At 37.0% G+C, this 16,343-nt stretch overlaps 1 protein-coding gene across 1 annotated transcript in view; it reads left to right on the forward strand.

The window, feature by feature from the left end:
* Positions 1–16,343, forward strand: part of spire1a (spire-type actin nucleation factor 1a) — a 245,118-nt gene that overhangs the window by 199,656 nt on the left and 29,119 nt on the right. The window contains exons 14-16 of the mRNA XM_041241878.1: positions 106–176; positions 342–369; positions 1,177–1,322. Coding sequence (XP_041097812.1) covers positions 106–176; positions 342–369; positions 1,177–1,322 — 245 coding nt within the window. The remainder of the gene's footprint in view (positions 1–105; positions 177–341; positions 370–1,176; positions 1,323–16,343) is intronic.

Consider the following 16,343-nt stretch of genomic DNA (forward strand, 5'->3'; position numbering starts at 1 on the left):
TAAGTATCATATAAATTAAGATCATAAAATTGATGTCCATTTATTGTGTTAATGCTGCCATGCATGTGCAACTGTGTATATTTATACATCCTTTCCTGTTAATAGCTGTGTTTCTGCTGCCGAACGAAGAGATTCTCCTTCTTCACCTGGTCCTACACCTGCCAGTTTTGCAAAAGGTAATTTATTTAGCCGCAGCTATAGATTAGCAGTGTTTGGAAATAGTGAAATCAACTACCCAACTTCATGTCATCAGGATGATCATTGTCCACTGCAGGTATACTGAGGCCTAAAAATTTAAATGTTTTCACTTTTGAATTGTTTTTTTTTTCCCCCCTCTTTAGGCCGGTGTGTTCGCAATGTTGTAAGAAGGTAAGTACAAAATATTTGTAATTTGAGATCGGGATAGGAGTTGTGTATGCTCATATGCATCACTTTACAGTTTTACATATATCTAGATAACCACATATTCAATTGTGTTTGGTTTCTGTTGTATGTTTTTGAGAGTATGAAAATCTGGGGATGTAAAGAGGTGTCTGCCTTTTATGTATGAGAACCACATATCCAGTTGTGATAAAACAAGGCAAAAGCATTGTTTACCACAAGTGTTATCACAAAAATGATATAGTATATGGAATACCAAAGTTCTTATCAAGTAATAATTAAAAATATATACTAAAATATATTTTATGCAGAAGTATTTGTATTAGAACATAAGAACATAAGAAAGTTTACAAACGAGAGGAAGCCATTCGGCCCATCTTGCTCTTTTGGTTGTTAGTAGCTTATTGACCCCAGAATCTCATCAAGCAGCTTCTTGAAGGATCCCAGGGTGTCAGCTTCAACAACATTACTGGGGAGTTGATTCCAGACCCTCACAATTCTCTGTGTAAAAAAGTGCCTCCTATTTTCTGTTCTGACTGCCCTTTTGTCTAATCTCCATTTGTGACCCCTGGTCCTTGTTTCTTTTTTCAGGTCAAAAAAGTCCCTTGGGTCGACATTGTCAATACCTTTTAGACAATGTCGACCCAAGGGACTTTTTTGACCTGAAAAGGTCAAAAGGGAATAAATTATATACCTTGTAATGTATGTGAGTAATATGCTGTAGCATGGCTTAGTAGGTCTGGAAAGCTCCTCTCTTTCTGACCACACTTCTTATACTTATTTCCTTTGAAATAGATGAGGTTGCCCTCAAAGCCATATGCAAACCTGCCTATCTACTCCCTGGGATCATCTACTCTGCATAAGGAAGAGAGTGTACCTAAGCCAGAGAAACCTTCTACCAGTCTCCACAGACAGCATAGTCTATACAAAACTGTCTCCAGGTAACAGACCTACTGCGTTTACACATTCAGGTACCAGGGTTCTCTATAGGAATTTGCATAGCTGGGTGGCAGAGCATTCTAGCGCTCCTGTATCAGTTGTTACCTTAAAATGGTTAATAATACAATCAATTTTAATAACGATTAAATCACATTTATTGGAATATATGTCATACATGTTTTTGCATTTCAGGTTAACATTTTACTCCCAAACAAGTAATGCCATTGCCTTTAAACCACCTCACACTTTTTGCATCTTTCAGTAATAAATGGGTGATTTAAATCACTGTAAAGTAAGAGTATATCTATATTATATATATATATATATATATATATATATATATATATATATATATATATATATATATATATATATATATATATATATATATATATATATATATATATTATACACATACACAACTCTGGAAAAAATTAAGAGACCACTGCAAAATTATCAGTTTCTCTGGTTTTACTATTTATAGGTATGTGTTTGGGTAAAATGAACATTTTTGTTTTATTCTATAAACTACTGACAACATTTCTCCCAAATTCCAAATAAAAATATTGTCATTTAGAGCATTTATTTGCAGAAAATGACAACTGGTCAAAATAACAAAAAAGATGCTGTGTTGTCAGACTTTGAATAATGCAAAGAAAATAAGTTCATATTCATTTTTAAACAACACAATACTAATGTTTTAACTTAGGAAGAGTTCAGAAATCAATATTTGGTGGAATAACCCTGATTTTCAAGCACAGCTTTCATGCATCTTGGCATGCTCTCCACCAGTCTTTCACATTGATGTTGGGTGACTTTATGCCACTCCTGGCGCAAAAATTCAAGCAGCTCAGCTTTGTTTGATGGCTTGTGCTCATCCATCTTCCTCTTGATCACATTCCAGAGGTTTTCTATGGGGTTCAGGTCTGGAGATTGGGCTGGCCATGACAGGGTCTTGATCTGGTGGTCCTCCATCCACACCTTGATTGACCTGGCTGTGTGGCATGGAGCATTGTCCTGCTGGAAAAACCAATCCTCAGAGTTGGGGAACATTGTCAGAGCAGAAGGAAACAAGTTTTCTTCCAGGACAACCTTGTACTTGGCTTGATTCATGCGTCCTTCACAAAGACAAATCTGCCCGATTCCAGCCTTGCTGAAGCACCCCCAGATGAGTCCAATTTTCAGCTTTGCCCAACACCTGGTCGTCTAATGGTTAGACGGAGACCTGGAGAGGCCTACAAGCTACAGTGTCTCGCACCCACTTTGAAATATGGTGGAGGATCGGTGATGATCTGGGGGTGCTTCAGCAAGGCTGGAATTGGGCAGCTTTGGCATGAATCAAGCCAAGTACAAGGTTGTCCTGGAAGAAAACTTGCTTCCTTCTGCTCTGACAATGTTCCCCAACTCTGAGGATTGGTTTTTCCAGCAGGACAATGCTCCATGCCACACAGCCAGGTCAATCAAGGTGTGGATGGAGGACCACCAGATCAAGACCCTGTCATGGCCAGCCCAATCTCCAGACCTGAACCCCATTGAAAACCTCTGGAATGTGATCAAGAGGAAGATGGATGGTCACACGCCATCAAACAAAGCCGAGCTGCTTGAATTTTTGCGCCAGGAGTGGCATAAGGTCACCTAACATCAATGTGAAAGACTGGTGGAGAGCATGCCAAGATGCATGAAAGCTGTGATTGAAAATTAGGGTTATTCCACCAAATATTGATTTCTGAACTCTTCCTAAGTTAAAACATTAGTATTGTGTTGTTTAAAAATGAATATGAACTTATTTTCTTTGCATTATTCGAGGTCTGACAACACTGCATCTTTTTTGTTATTTTGACCAGTTGTCATTTTCTGCAAATAAATGCTCTAAATGACAATATTTTTATTTGGAATTTGGGAGAAATGTTGTCAGTAGTTTATAGAATAAAACAAAAATGTTCATTTTACCCAAACACATACCTATAAATAGTAAAACCAGAGAAACTGATAATTTTGCAGTGGTCTCTTAATTTTTTCCAGAGCTGTATATATATATATATATATATATATATATATATATATATATATATATATATATATATATATATATATATATTTTTATACACAGTGGTTCTCAAAAGTATTCACCCATCTTGGACTTTTCCACATTTTATTATGTTACAACATGGAATCAAAATGGATTTAATTAGAAATTTTTCTGATCAACACAAAAAAGTCCATAATGTCAAAGTGAAAAATAAAATCTACAAATTGTTCTAAATTAATTACAAATATAAAACAGAAAATAATTAAATGCCATGAGTCTGTTTGGTTAAGTCTCTGCCAGCTTTGCACATCTGGACACTGCAATTTTTGCCCATTCTTCTTTGCAAAATTGCTCAAGCTCCATCAAGTTGGATGGAGACCTTTGGTGAACAGCAATTTTCAACTCTTTCCACATATTCTCAATTGGATTGAGGTCCGGGCTTTGACTGGCCCACTCCAAGATGTTGACTTTTTTGTTTTTAAGCCACTCCAGTCTGGCTATGGCTGTATGTTTGGGGTCAATGTCCTGCTGGAAGATGAATCTTCTCCCAAGTCCCAGATGTCTTGCAGACTTCAGCAGGTTTTCCTCCAGGATTTCTCTGTACTTTGCTGTATCCATTTTGCCCTCTATCTTCATGAGCTTTCCAGGCCCTGATGCAGAGAAGCATCCCCATAGCATGACGCTGCCATCACCATGCTTCACGGTAGAGATGGTGTTCTCAGGATGATGTGCGATGTTAGGCTTGCGCCAAACATAGCGCTTAGCGTTGAGGCCAGAAAGCTCTATTTTGGTCTCATACAGACCATGGAATCTTCTTCCACTTGGTCTCATCTTCTCCCACATGCCTTCTAGCAAACTCTAGCCGAGATGTGATGCAAGTTTTTTTCAACAATGGCTGTCTTTTTGCCTCTCTCCCATAAAGGCCAGTTTTGTGAAGCACCCGGGCTATTGTTGCCAGCTCAACCGTGGAAGACTGTAACTCCTTTAGATTTACCATAGGCCTCTTGGTGCCCTCCCTGACTAGTGCCCTTCTCGCCCAGATACTCAGTTTTTGAGGACGGCCTGTTCTAGACATATTCACAGTTGTGCCATATTCTCTCCATTTCTTAATAATGGACTTTACTGTGCTCCGGGGGATATTCAATGCCTTGGAAATGTTCTTATATCCTACCCCTGATTGGTGCTTTTGAAGAACCTTATTCCAGATTTGCTTTGAATGTTCCTTCATCTTCATGATGTAGTTTTTGTTAGGAAATGTACTAACCAACTGTGGGACCTCCCAGAGACAGGTATATTTAACCTGAAATCATGTGAAACACCTTAAACCTTATTTAGGTGTGTCATAGCAAAGGGTGTGAATACTTATGCAATCAGTTATTTTCTGTTTTATATTTGTAATTAATTTAGAACAATTTGTAGATTTTATTTTTCACTTTGACATTATGGACTTTTTTTTGTGTTGATCAGTGGCAAAAACTCCTAATTAAATCCATTTTGATTCCATGTTGTAACACAATAAAATGTGGAAAAGTCTAAGGCAGGTGAATACTTTTGAGAGCCACTGTGTGTGTCTATATATATATATATATATATATATATATATATATATATATATATATATATATATATATATATATATATATATATATATATATATATATATCACACACACATACATTGGTGGTGTGCACCCCCCCCACCCCCCCCCCCCCCCCCCCCCATGCTCGATAACTATTTATATGCAAACATTAAGCTAGCTTTCTAACATTACCAGATCTTTCATCCAAACAGTTATACACCAGATTGTCACAATCAAGAGAGCTGCAAATAACACTTTACAGGCAAGGGTCTCTTATCGACAGCTGCACCTGCACTAACCTGAACGTTTGAAATGGAAGTATCATCACACTCTTGTGCTGTTAATAACATTCTGAACTACACAAAAGTCAGGTTCAGTTTCTGTTGCTGTCTCTGGTGTTGGTGGTTTAGCTTTTTTGTCATAGAAAAACTCCAAATGTAGCTGTCTTTTTACCGTTTTAAAGGGCTACATCAAATTCACTCTTTTTAGCACATTTTCGGTGACTGAAAATGTGAAAGTCTCACATGAGAACAAATATAATGGTGAAAGGTCTTAGACACTATTTGGTTGTGTTATTAAGGTTTGAAATACATATTCTCTACCCAATATATATTTTCATTTTTAAATAATAAACCTTGGCAGCAGTGGCAGGATTTTTTTTTTCAGATGGGGATGGAAATGGTAACTGTTTTAAGGTGAGTAATCACGGTGGTGCAATTGGCAACCTGATTTCTTATTCATGCATTGATGTTTTATTTTTTGAAAAATAAAGAACAATCTTTTTTTTAAATAATTTTTTATAAATACAAAGCAAATACTTGAACTTTTAACATGCACATCAGATTTCAATTTCACATTATGATAATAAATCAAAATAACTATATATAATTTAATTCACACTTATGGTTTTAAATTTTTTGATAACTAACATTTTGTGTTCAAAGCAAAGCAAACCATTTTATTTAATCTCACAGATCCTGACTAAGTTAATTACTGTTTGAATGGCGCAGGACTGCTTTGTAGCTGCTAGCTTGTTGTCTTCAGACGGTTCATCAACAGTTTTATGCCGTAAAGGATGTGTGGTCTCGTGGGTTAGCTCTCTTGACGTGGGCCATTTCAGATGTGCGGATTCCAAGATCCAGATAGTGAGAACAATAAAAACAATATGGGGCTTTTTGCTATTGTCACTGTCCAGTGGCCCATAATAGAGCTTTTCCCTGGTACAAATTGTTGGTTCTGAGCATGCTCATTACAGGTCTTCAGGTTAGATTTTTGAGCACAAAAAAAGACCTGTGATGGAAGTTTATACTTCAAACTCCTGTGAGTAGAACAAACAAGATTGAGTAAATAAGTTTGCAAACCCGAGAACACTCTCAACACATGCAGGTGTTAGGAAACCGAGCAATGTTCTGACTACGCAGAACAAACTGTAAGTACTTTTTCTTCTTCAATGCGGAAATGTATCTTAGCCAGTCGTACTCTCCAGCCCAGCATAACTCGGCTAGCAACATTAAAGTGGCCTATCAAATTATACAATAACAACACATCATAGAACTAATATTATAACTACTTATAAGTAACTTATTATGGCTTTAGCAAGCATGTTTTATTCCTCCTGGCACCATGACAATCTCTGTCTTGTCACGTAGGCTTTCTTGCAGTTACTTTAAATCATGACTATATATGGGCATTTTCAGTCTACCTTAAACCCTCTTCACTTAGCAATAACAGGATGTGTGGTGAAGGCTGAAAAAGGAAGAGAAAGGTCCAGACTATAGAAGTTTATTCCTTAATTATAAATTTAATAGTAAATAAACTTCAAACTTCTTATTGCATTGGTATAATCCCTTTTTAAGTCACACAGGCTTACCAAACACATGAACAAACAGCTCAGAGGTTAGTACATAAATTGCATGAGATGTAATTTTCCCACCACATTCCCTCCTTTTGTAATTAAATTACAACCTAAGAGAAAAATACATCAAATCATCAGCCAGTTCAGAAAAGGGATCAGTATCCTCGTTACATTGACCATTAGTGGTAAGCAGAGGCATGGTGTCCAACACTTTGGTACAGAGTCTTTTAATGCAAGTGATAATGAGTGATAGCGCTATTAGCAATATTAATCCATACATAGCCCTGTGGAACAGAGTAGCTCCCCATGTCCCGATGAGGGCTTTTACCCAGACCAAATGGGTCCCATTCTTCATTCCCATGTTCTTCCCTCGTGGGACAGCAGCACAGACATAACAGGATTGGTTTACATGTTGGCTACGGTTAATCATGTTCTGGTGTGTGCAGATTATAATACAAAAAATGTGGGAGGAGCTGCTGCTACTCATGGCACATGTTCAGATTGCAGGCACTCAGCCTACAGAAAGGAAATGGCTACAGCTCAGGAATAATCCTTTTGTGATCCTGCAACATAGCAGCATGCTAGTGTAATACACAGTATAGGGATTCATGAAAACATAGCAGCATTTGGAGCGCTGTTGGTGCCAATGTTTCCTCCGGAGATCCTTGATCACCACCCAGTCTCCAGGATGGATGTTGTGTCCAGGTCCCTGAGCTGGATCAGGCAAGGTGGCTCGTACCCTAGAGAAAAGATTCTTAAGCACATTTTTAAGGGCCACACAATATGCCATTAACTCATCGTCGCATCCCTGAAGGGTCGGCTGGTGCCTGGTATGAGGTAAATGATTAGGCATACACATCACTCGTCCAGTCAAAACCTCATGCGGACTCAGGCCATGTTCAGAATGAGAGCGTCCTCCCATGTACACCAAGGCCAGAGGAAGAACCGTCCCCCATGCCAGCCCTGTTTCAGCACAGAGTTTAGTCAGCTTACTTTTCAGGGTCTGATTTGCACTTTCTACAGCGCCCCCGCTTTGCTGGTGGTAAGCGCAGTGTCTTTTTAAATCAGTATGGAAAGTGGCCCCCAAACAGTCAATTATTTCGTTCACAAAATTCGACCCATTGTCTGAGCTCAATTTCATGGGCACTCCATATCGGGGTATAATTTCCCTTACCAACACTCGGGCTACCGCTAGAGCGGACGCATGTTTTGACGGGGAAAGCTTCTACCCAGCATGAGAACATATCTACAAGGACTAGGCAGTATTTTTATTTTTTTTTTTCTACCATGGAGTTAGTTCAATAGTCCATCATGACGTGGTCAAAGGACTGGTTTGGTTTGGGATGGGCTGCCTGGGAACCCTGGTTCCTTTACCCATGTTGTTCTGCATACATATAATACATTTAGAACAAAACTGAGCAGCAAAAACAGCAAAGCCAAAGCAAAACCAAAATTGATAAACATAGTCCACCACCCCTCCTTTGGACACATGGTCAAGACCATGTGCCCACTTACACATCAAAGGATAACAGGCCTAAGAGTAATAGAAAATAATTAACTGAAAAAAGTATGTGTTTGTTCACCTTTTATCCCCTCTGGTTTTTGAAGGTACTCTGGCACCGAAACCTTGGCTAAATATAAATGTGTTTCTTTTAAAGATTGCAATTGTGCGGTTTATTTCTTTTTTTTTCTTTTAAGAAACTTTAACCTTCCAGCTGCTTATCCGGCGATTTCGACATACTGCACAGCTAGTCATAATTTGTACGCTACTCACTGTTGTCTTTTCCTTGGCAAAAATGCTAATTTCTTCAGGGCCGAAATAATTCAGTGTAATTCGTGTGTTAAAAGAGCACAACTGTCTCTTGGCCGTTTCGGCAGTACAACGTCATAATGGAAAAATCATGGGATTTTATACAGCACGGTCTATTCCTACAAGGCATCTTGCATTGAGAAAGCAACACGTTTGGAATTGGAATAAAGGAAATGATTATGTAATACAGTTCACGCACAGTCATCTTTTGGTAAGCTGCATTTTTAGAATCATATCATTATATACAGTATTACAACACCATATGTTAAAATATTGCCCTTAATCCACAAAACCAACGAAATACATCCTATGTAGCCAATATTTGACTTTTTATTTGTAGTGTTCTGTGGAACATAGGCAATCATTTATCCTGGAAATAATTTAATACAGTATCTGAGAGTAGATATACACATTTATCATGTTTTAAAGACAACTTCAACAACATTGCTGGGGAGTTGGTTAGACCCTCACCATTCTCTGTGTAAAAAAGTGCCTCCTATTTTCTGTTCTGAATGCCCCTTTGTCCATTTGGGACCCCTGGTCCTTGTTTCTTTTCTCAGATTGAAAAAGTCCCTTGGGTCGACATTGTCAGTACCTTTTAGAGTTTTGAATGCTTGAATCAGGTCACTGCGTAGTCTTCTTTGTTCAAGACTGAACAGATTCAATTCTTTTAGCCTGTCTGCATATGACATGCCTTTAAACCCAGAATAATTCTGGTCGCTCTTCTTTGCACTCTTTCTAGAGCAGCAATATCCTTTTTATAGCGAGGTGACCAGAACTGAACACAGTATTCAAGATGAGGTCTTACTAGTGCATTGTACAGTTTTAACATTACTTCCCTTGATTTAAATTCAACACTTTTCTAAATATATCTGAGCATCTTGTTGGCCTTTTTTTTATAGCTTCCCCACATGTCGAGATGAAGACATTTCTGAGTCAACATAAACTCCTAGGTCTTTTTCATAGATTCCTTCTTCAGTATCTCTCATATGATATTTATATGCACATTTTCTATTGCCTGCGTGCAGTACCTTACACTTTTCTTTATTAAATGTCATTTGCCATGTGTCTGCCCAGTTCTGAATCGTGTCTAGATCATTTTGAATGACCTTTGCTGCTGCAACAGTGTTTGCCACTCCTATTTTTGTGTCATCTGCAAATTTAACAAGTTTGCTTACTATACCAGAATCTAAGTTATTAATGTAGATTAGGAATAGCAGAGGACCTAATACTGATCCCTGTGGTACACCACTGGTTACCACACTCCATTCTGAGGTTTCTCCTCTAATCAATACTTTCTGTTTTCTACATTTAACCCTCACTAATCCATGTACATGCATTTCCTTGAACCCATGCTGCATTCAGTTTGAGAATTAATCTTTTATGTGTGACTTTGTCAAAAGCTTTCTGGAAAGCTAAATAAACCATGTTGTATGCTTTGCAATTATCCATTGTTGATGTGCATCCTCAAAAAATCAAGCAGGTTATTTAGACACAATCTCCCTTTCCTAAAACCATTTTGCCTGTCTCCCAGGATACTGTTACCGTATAGGTAATTTTCCACTTTGGTTCTTTTTGTAGTTTCCACAAGTTTACATATAATAGAAGTCAGGCTTACTGGTCTGTAGTTACCTGGTTTGGTTTTGTTTCCCTTTTTGGGGATCGTATTACGTTTGAAATTCTCTAGTCTGTCGATACAACCCCTGTATCAAGAGACTGCTGCATGATCTTAGTTAACAGTTTGTAATTACTTCTTTCATTTCTTTGAGTACTACTGGGAGGATCTCATCCGGCCCAGGGGATTTGTATATTTTAAGAGCTCCTAGTCCCTTTAACACTTCTGCCTCGGTCATGCTAAAGTTATTTAAAATTAGATAGGAACTGGTTGACATGTGGGGCATGTTGTCAGTATCCTCCTTTGTAAAAACTTGCGAAAAGTAATCACTTAATATAGTTGCTATTTTTTTTTCTTTTATGATTTTTGCAATTCTACCTCTTAGACATTTAACATCCTCCTTTGATGTTCTTTTACTGTTGTAATATTGGAGAAACATTTTGGAATTGGTTTTAGCCCCCCTTAGCAATGTTCATTTCTGTAAAACCTCCCATCAGCCATTTACTTTCTGCCATATTGGAATCCAAAGTAACAACTAATCTGCTTCTTTGCAATATTCATAGTGATGTCACTTAAGGATAAACAAGCTCACTAACATTTACACCTGAAATGCGGGTTTCCGTGCAAAACTGGGGGTGGTTTTTCACATGATTTTCATTATTTACACAAGAAATTGGGATTTACCCTATCCTTCCTTTGACTGTTTTTTTCATCCACAAACCAGATTTACACTCGTTTACCCAAACATGCATGCACATCACCATTTCACATGTAAATTGCCCCACATGGAAACTCCATTGAAAACAAATGGCAACTACACCATTTGCAATTGTATTTTTTTTTTGTAATTGTGTTTATTTTATATATTACTAAACATTTACCAGAAATACAAATCAATCAATCATCAATCAATCATTACCTTCAAGCAGTTAAAACCCTTAGAACAAATTCTCATTTGTATTTATTATATTTAGGGTTGCTGTTTTTCAGTGTCACTCAGCTCATTGTCTATATTCCTGTCTGCTGCAATGCACAAGCCAGTCAGTTCCAGGAACCAGGGAATAAATTCCTCTTCAGAAACCGTTCTACTCGAAAACTTATTTAATCCAAAACCAAATTGAATTCATAACCAAAACAAAGGAACCAGCGTGTAGTATTCCTAAAGAAAATGTAACAATATTTAAACTCCTGCAGAGAATTACATTGATCAACTTTTTCCAACAGTTTTTGTGAATCATGGAGGAAAACATTTCATTAACTAAAGTTATCAGGTACATTTTTCTTACTTCTGATAATGGAATGAATAACTATTATTTTATTTATAAATATTTATTTTGAGAAAATAATCAAGAGTAGTGTCCATTATTGCTTATAAAGACCCTGAGAATAAACATGTATTATGTCATTGCAATCACTCAGGTGAAACAATGTCTTGTCATTTGCTCAAACATCAATATTTTTCAGCTCAACTTTCAGGAAGTATTGTAACGTCTGTCGGGTCAGAGAGACATGTTTTTATCCATGTATATCTACAGAATACATAATAAAAAATACATTTACAGAAAAAAAAGAAACATTGTGTTAAAAAAAGCAAAAAAGTTTGTATGGTTTATGAAGTAATTTATAATTTTCTCGAGTGTTCTGAAAAAAAGGGCACCAATTCCAAGATGCTCCTGAAAAAAAAAGATTTTTAGTGAATTTTTATAGGAAAAGAGTCAAATACAGTCAAAAAATACCTGGTCCTGGGGGAGCATCCCACTGAAAAACGCTTAGTCCTGAAATAGTTAAATAAACATGCACAGCAACAACACTCATTAGAAAGTGAACAATGTTCCTTCCTTTTCACAGTAGCAAAGCACCCATCAGATCGCATTGCACATGTACCAAAATCTGACAATGTACCACTTTCTAACACTGCACCAGGTCTATAAAGAAAAGCCAAAAGGCTTTAGGGAGCTTGGCCAGTGTTGCCAGATTGGGGGGGTTCACGCACCAGTTGGGCTTGGAGTTCTTTATTGTGAAAAATGGCTTTGGGTGGGTTTTGGCTGTTTGTGCAGGTATTACATTTGGATATATTTTGAATAGTTTTAAAGGATTAACGATATTTTTAAGCAAAATACTAAGCTATATGATACACAACCCTTTGGGTCAATTACAGCGTACCACTGATTTAGTCCACATCAGGTGGACTAAAGTGCAGACTAGAAAATCCTGCATATCTATAATCCTAATTGCAGCGCACCAAACAGATCATCCCGGTAACTGGTTTAACTGATTGTAACAGGTTAGACTGATAATAGGGACAAACCCACAGCTACGGCCAAAAGTTTTGCATCCCCCTATAGAATTAATACATTTTTATTCATAAAGTCAAATGAAACCTGTTAAATAATATTACGTTAATATAATAAATTACAAACCGCTTTGTAGTATATACTTAACAAAAAACAGGCAAATTGAAAAAGTTACATTTTAAATTCTAACATAAAACACAGTACTACTGTTATAGGCTTCCGAGACTTCTGCAGTAAAATTTTGTGTTTTCTTGTTGAATAAAATATCTAAATTATGTTCACATAGTTTTTTAAATTCTCAATCCAAAAAATTCTGCTGTATAAACCCTTTACTAAACCGATATGTGGAATTCAGTGTCAGATAAATATATAAAGGATCTCTGTACAAAAAGAAAGATGCATTTTTATTACATCAAAGATATTTAAGTAAAAATAAATGTCATGTCTTTTTTGAATACATTTTAAACTGGCGGATCATACGGTGCTTGTATTTAAGCTGCCGACACTGCATGCTGCATAGGCACATAAAAGTTTAATTGCGTAATAATGGACCATTAGTTGTTTATAGTTAAAGCATAATAACTGAAAATATATTGCGTGCTACCAGGATCCTAGTTTTCTGCAATAAAAACTAATGAAATTCTGTGATTATACACACACACACACACACACACACACACACACTACCGTTCAAAAGTTTTAGAACACTTCCATTTTTCCAGTTTTTATTGAAATTTATGCAGTTTAATGTCTCAATGTACTCTTAAATTAAAGCATAGAACAAATAAACAATTGGAGATAAAAAAGAAATCGTGGAATCGTTTTGTTTAACAAAATTTAATCTAAATTTTTTGACTCGTCAAAGTAGCCACCTTTTGCAGATATAACAGCCGAACACGATCTACAATGAAAATCAAGTAGTGTTCGGAAAGTTCTTCCCAACACTTGCAGAAGTTCCCACAAATTTCCCACAAATCCCAAACCAGCTCGATGGGGTTTAAGTTTGGAGACTGTGCTGGCCATTCCATGATTTGAAGCCTACCGTCTTGTTCTTTTCTTCTAAGGTAGTTCTGACATAGCCTGGAGGTATGTTTTGGGTCATTATCTTGCTGTAGGATGAACCCCTGACCAACTAGGCATGTACGAGAGGATATTGCATGGCGCTGCAAAATGCTGTGGTAGCCGTTTTGGTTCAGGGTGCCACTCACTCTTTGCAAGTCGCCAACTCTGGATCCAGCAAAAGAGCCCCAGACCATCACGCTTTCTGCTCCATGTTTGACAGTTGCTGTCACACAATGAGAAACCATCCTTTTGCCTACTCGATGGCATACCAAAACCCTGCGTGATGAACCAGAGATTTCAAATTTTGATTCATTGGTCCATAACACCTTATTCCAGTCTTCAGTAGTCCACTGGCGGTGCATCATGGCCCAGGCAAGCCTCTTTTTCTTATTCTGCCATCTTAGCAATGGCTTTCTTACTGCCACTCGACCTGTCAAACCTGCAGCTCGTGTCTTCTCTTCACAGTTGAAACTGAGACTTGCTTACTTCGACCAGTGTTAAGCTGTGCTTGAAGCTGTTGTCCTGTGATCCGCCTATCACGCAAGATGTCTGCCAGACCCCTTCCTGTCAGAATTTCCTCCAGTTTCCAAGTGCCTTTTGATGGTGTAGGAAACTGTACTCACTGTGACACCTTGGCTTTCTTTGCAATGTCTCTAAAGGAAATACCTACTTTTAAGGGTTATAATGGTCTGTCTGTCTTCCTTTTAATTGCCTTTTTCTCGCCATTATGATAGCAATATACTACTTCCTGCAGTACAACACTGTTCAAATAATGTTTAAGAGGGTGTAGTAACACAGTCTGTTCTAACAATGCTTTTATACAGACAGAGGGTTTGTAAGTAATCAACTAAAGTTGGGACACCTGTAGGAATTGTTAGCATCAACTTTCAAGGCTTAGTTTACTTCCATTGCTGCAGAACAGCTGTAAGTTGTTAGCCCATTACTTGTTCCCTGAAAAAGGCCTTTTTGTATAACTGTGAAATGTACATTATTTTTCAGTTTTTGGTAACCTAAACTTTTTTTTTTTAACAGTTTACCGCTTACCTTTGTACCATTTCAGGTTATTCACTAGACTTGAACTGCTTAAATTTCAATAAAAACTGGAAAAATGGGGGTGTTCTAAAACTATGATATATATATATATATATATAATATCATATATATATATTTATATATAGATATTATAATACGCGCTCGAGATATATAGATATATATAGATATATATAATGAATAATATTGTATAAGATATCAACAGTAGTTTGACATATATAATTGTTTGTCATTTAATTGTAATATATAACATTATATGATATAACAACATGTACAGTATATTGACATAACAATAACTACCATATAGAGATGTATAATATATATATATATGTGTGTGTGTGTGTGTGTGTGTGTGTATATATATATATATATATATATATATATACGCGAGACAGCATGCTCTTAAACTCAGGGGAGACATTGAAGGAGGACAGAGATGTTTTAATCTCCTGTAAGTGGTTTTGTTCATGCACTGGACGTGCTATATGTCCAGACAACGTTTTAATATTCAAGAAAGTCACGCAGACTCATTTAATTTGAAGTTTTAATGAATCGGAGCAGTAGTAGTGCTCTTCTTGGTTTATTAAATGCTTAAAAAATCCCACCGTAAATCCCAAGTAATAAGCAATCTGGGCGATCCAGTGCTTTTACAAGTTTAACAACATTAGTACTTCAATGCAGTATTACAAATATGATGATCATATATTTAGCCTTCAGGCTATAAAATGCAAAAAGCTAAAGTGCCCACAGCTACGTCCTACAACATACAATATATAATCCTATACCTTCAAATATTCAAATATATACGTACCTTCGAGTATATGGAAGTGTGGTGTGGGAAATATGAAAAATAAGAAGGCAGAGACTTCAACCAAATAGCAATTAGTTTTTCACAGACCCTTAGAGCATGGACCACGTCATCTTGCAACATCAATGGTAACGAATTGAGTCTTGCCCTGGGCTTATATATGATTTTCCTTCCATTGAATATATCAGGAGTCCCAATTAAATCTGATCATCAATCTGCCTTAACATTTTTTAACTTTTGAGTTAATGATATATTCTAAAGGATCTGGTCAACTCTTTTTAAAACTAATTGGAGTTACATAACAACCTTTCCAAAAATATTGGAACATGATCTCATAGTTGTCTTTTTCAACCCCTCCCTTCTCTAAAAAGTCAGGTGAACCAAAGTTCACAGGATCCTTGCTGTAATACAATACAGTACGATACAAGTTTATATGTGTATTAACCCTTAGCGGTCAATTTATTCAGTGCTTGTCAGGCACTTCAGGTCCAACTTTGTTTCACACATGCTGTTTATTTTACACACGCTGATTAATTTTTTTTTTCAGAGTAAAAAAGGTTTAAAAGGCACTGCATAGCATAAGGATATCAGTACTGCATCTCCAGCCAAGCCCCACCCCTTGTTTGCTGTATTTTTAACGTACCTCTTCATAGTCGTGCATACTGATACATCCTCTCCTAATCACTCAGTTTATCACCAAACTCCCCAATAATGTGATCCAAGTCATTAATTTATTACAATAACATCTCAAGAAGCTGTGCAAATGTCTGTGATATGCTTTGAGTGCTGGTTGCCGAGGAAGCTTTTGTTTGTGTCCGTGTTATATCTGTGGTGTATCTGTATTGCTCAGATATGCCCCTTTTTCGGGTTCTTTGGCTCCTATCGGTTTACTTTCATTATACAGGTGTGTGTGTGTGTTAA

This window comes from Polyodon spathula, chromosome 3, assembly GCF_017654505.1.
Source record: "Polyodon spathula isolate WHYD16114869_AA chromosome 3, ASM1765450v1, whole genome shotgun sequence".
Lineage (NCBI taxonomy): Eukaryota > Metazoa > Chordata > Actinopteri > Acipenseriformes > Polyodontidae > Polyodon > Polyodon spathula.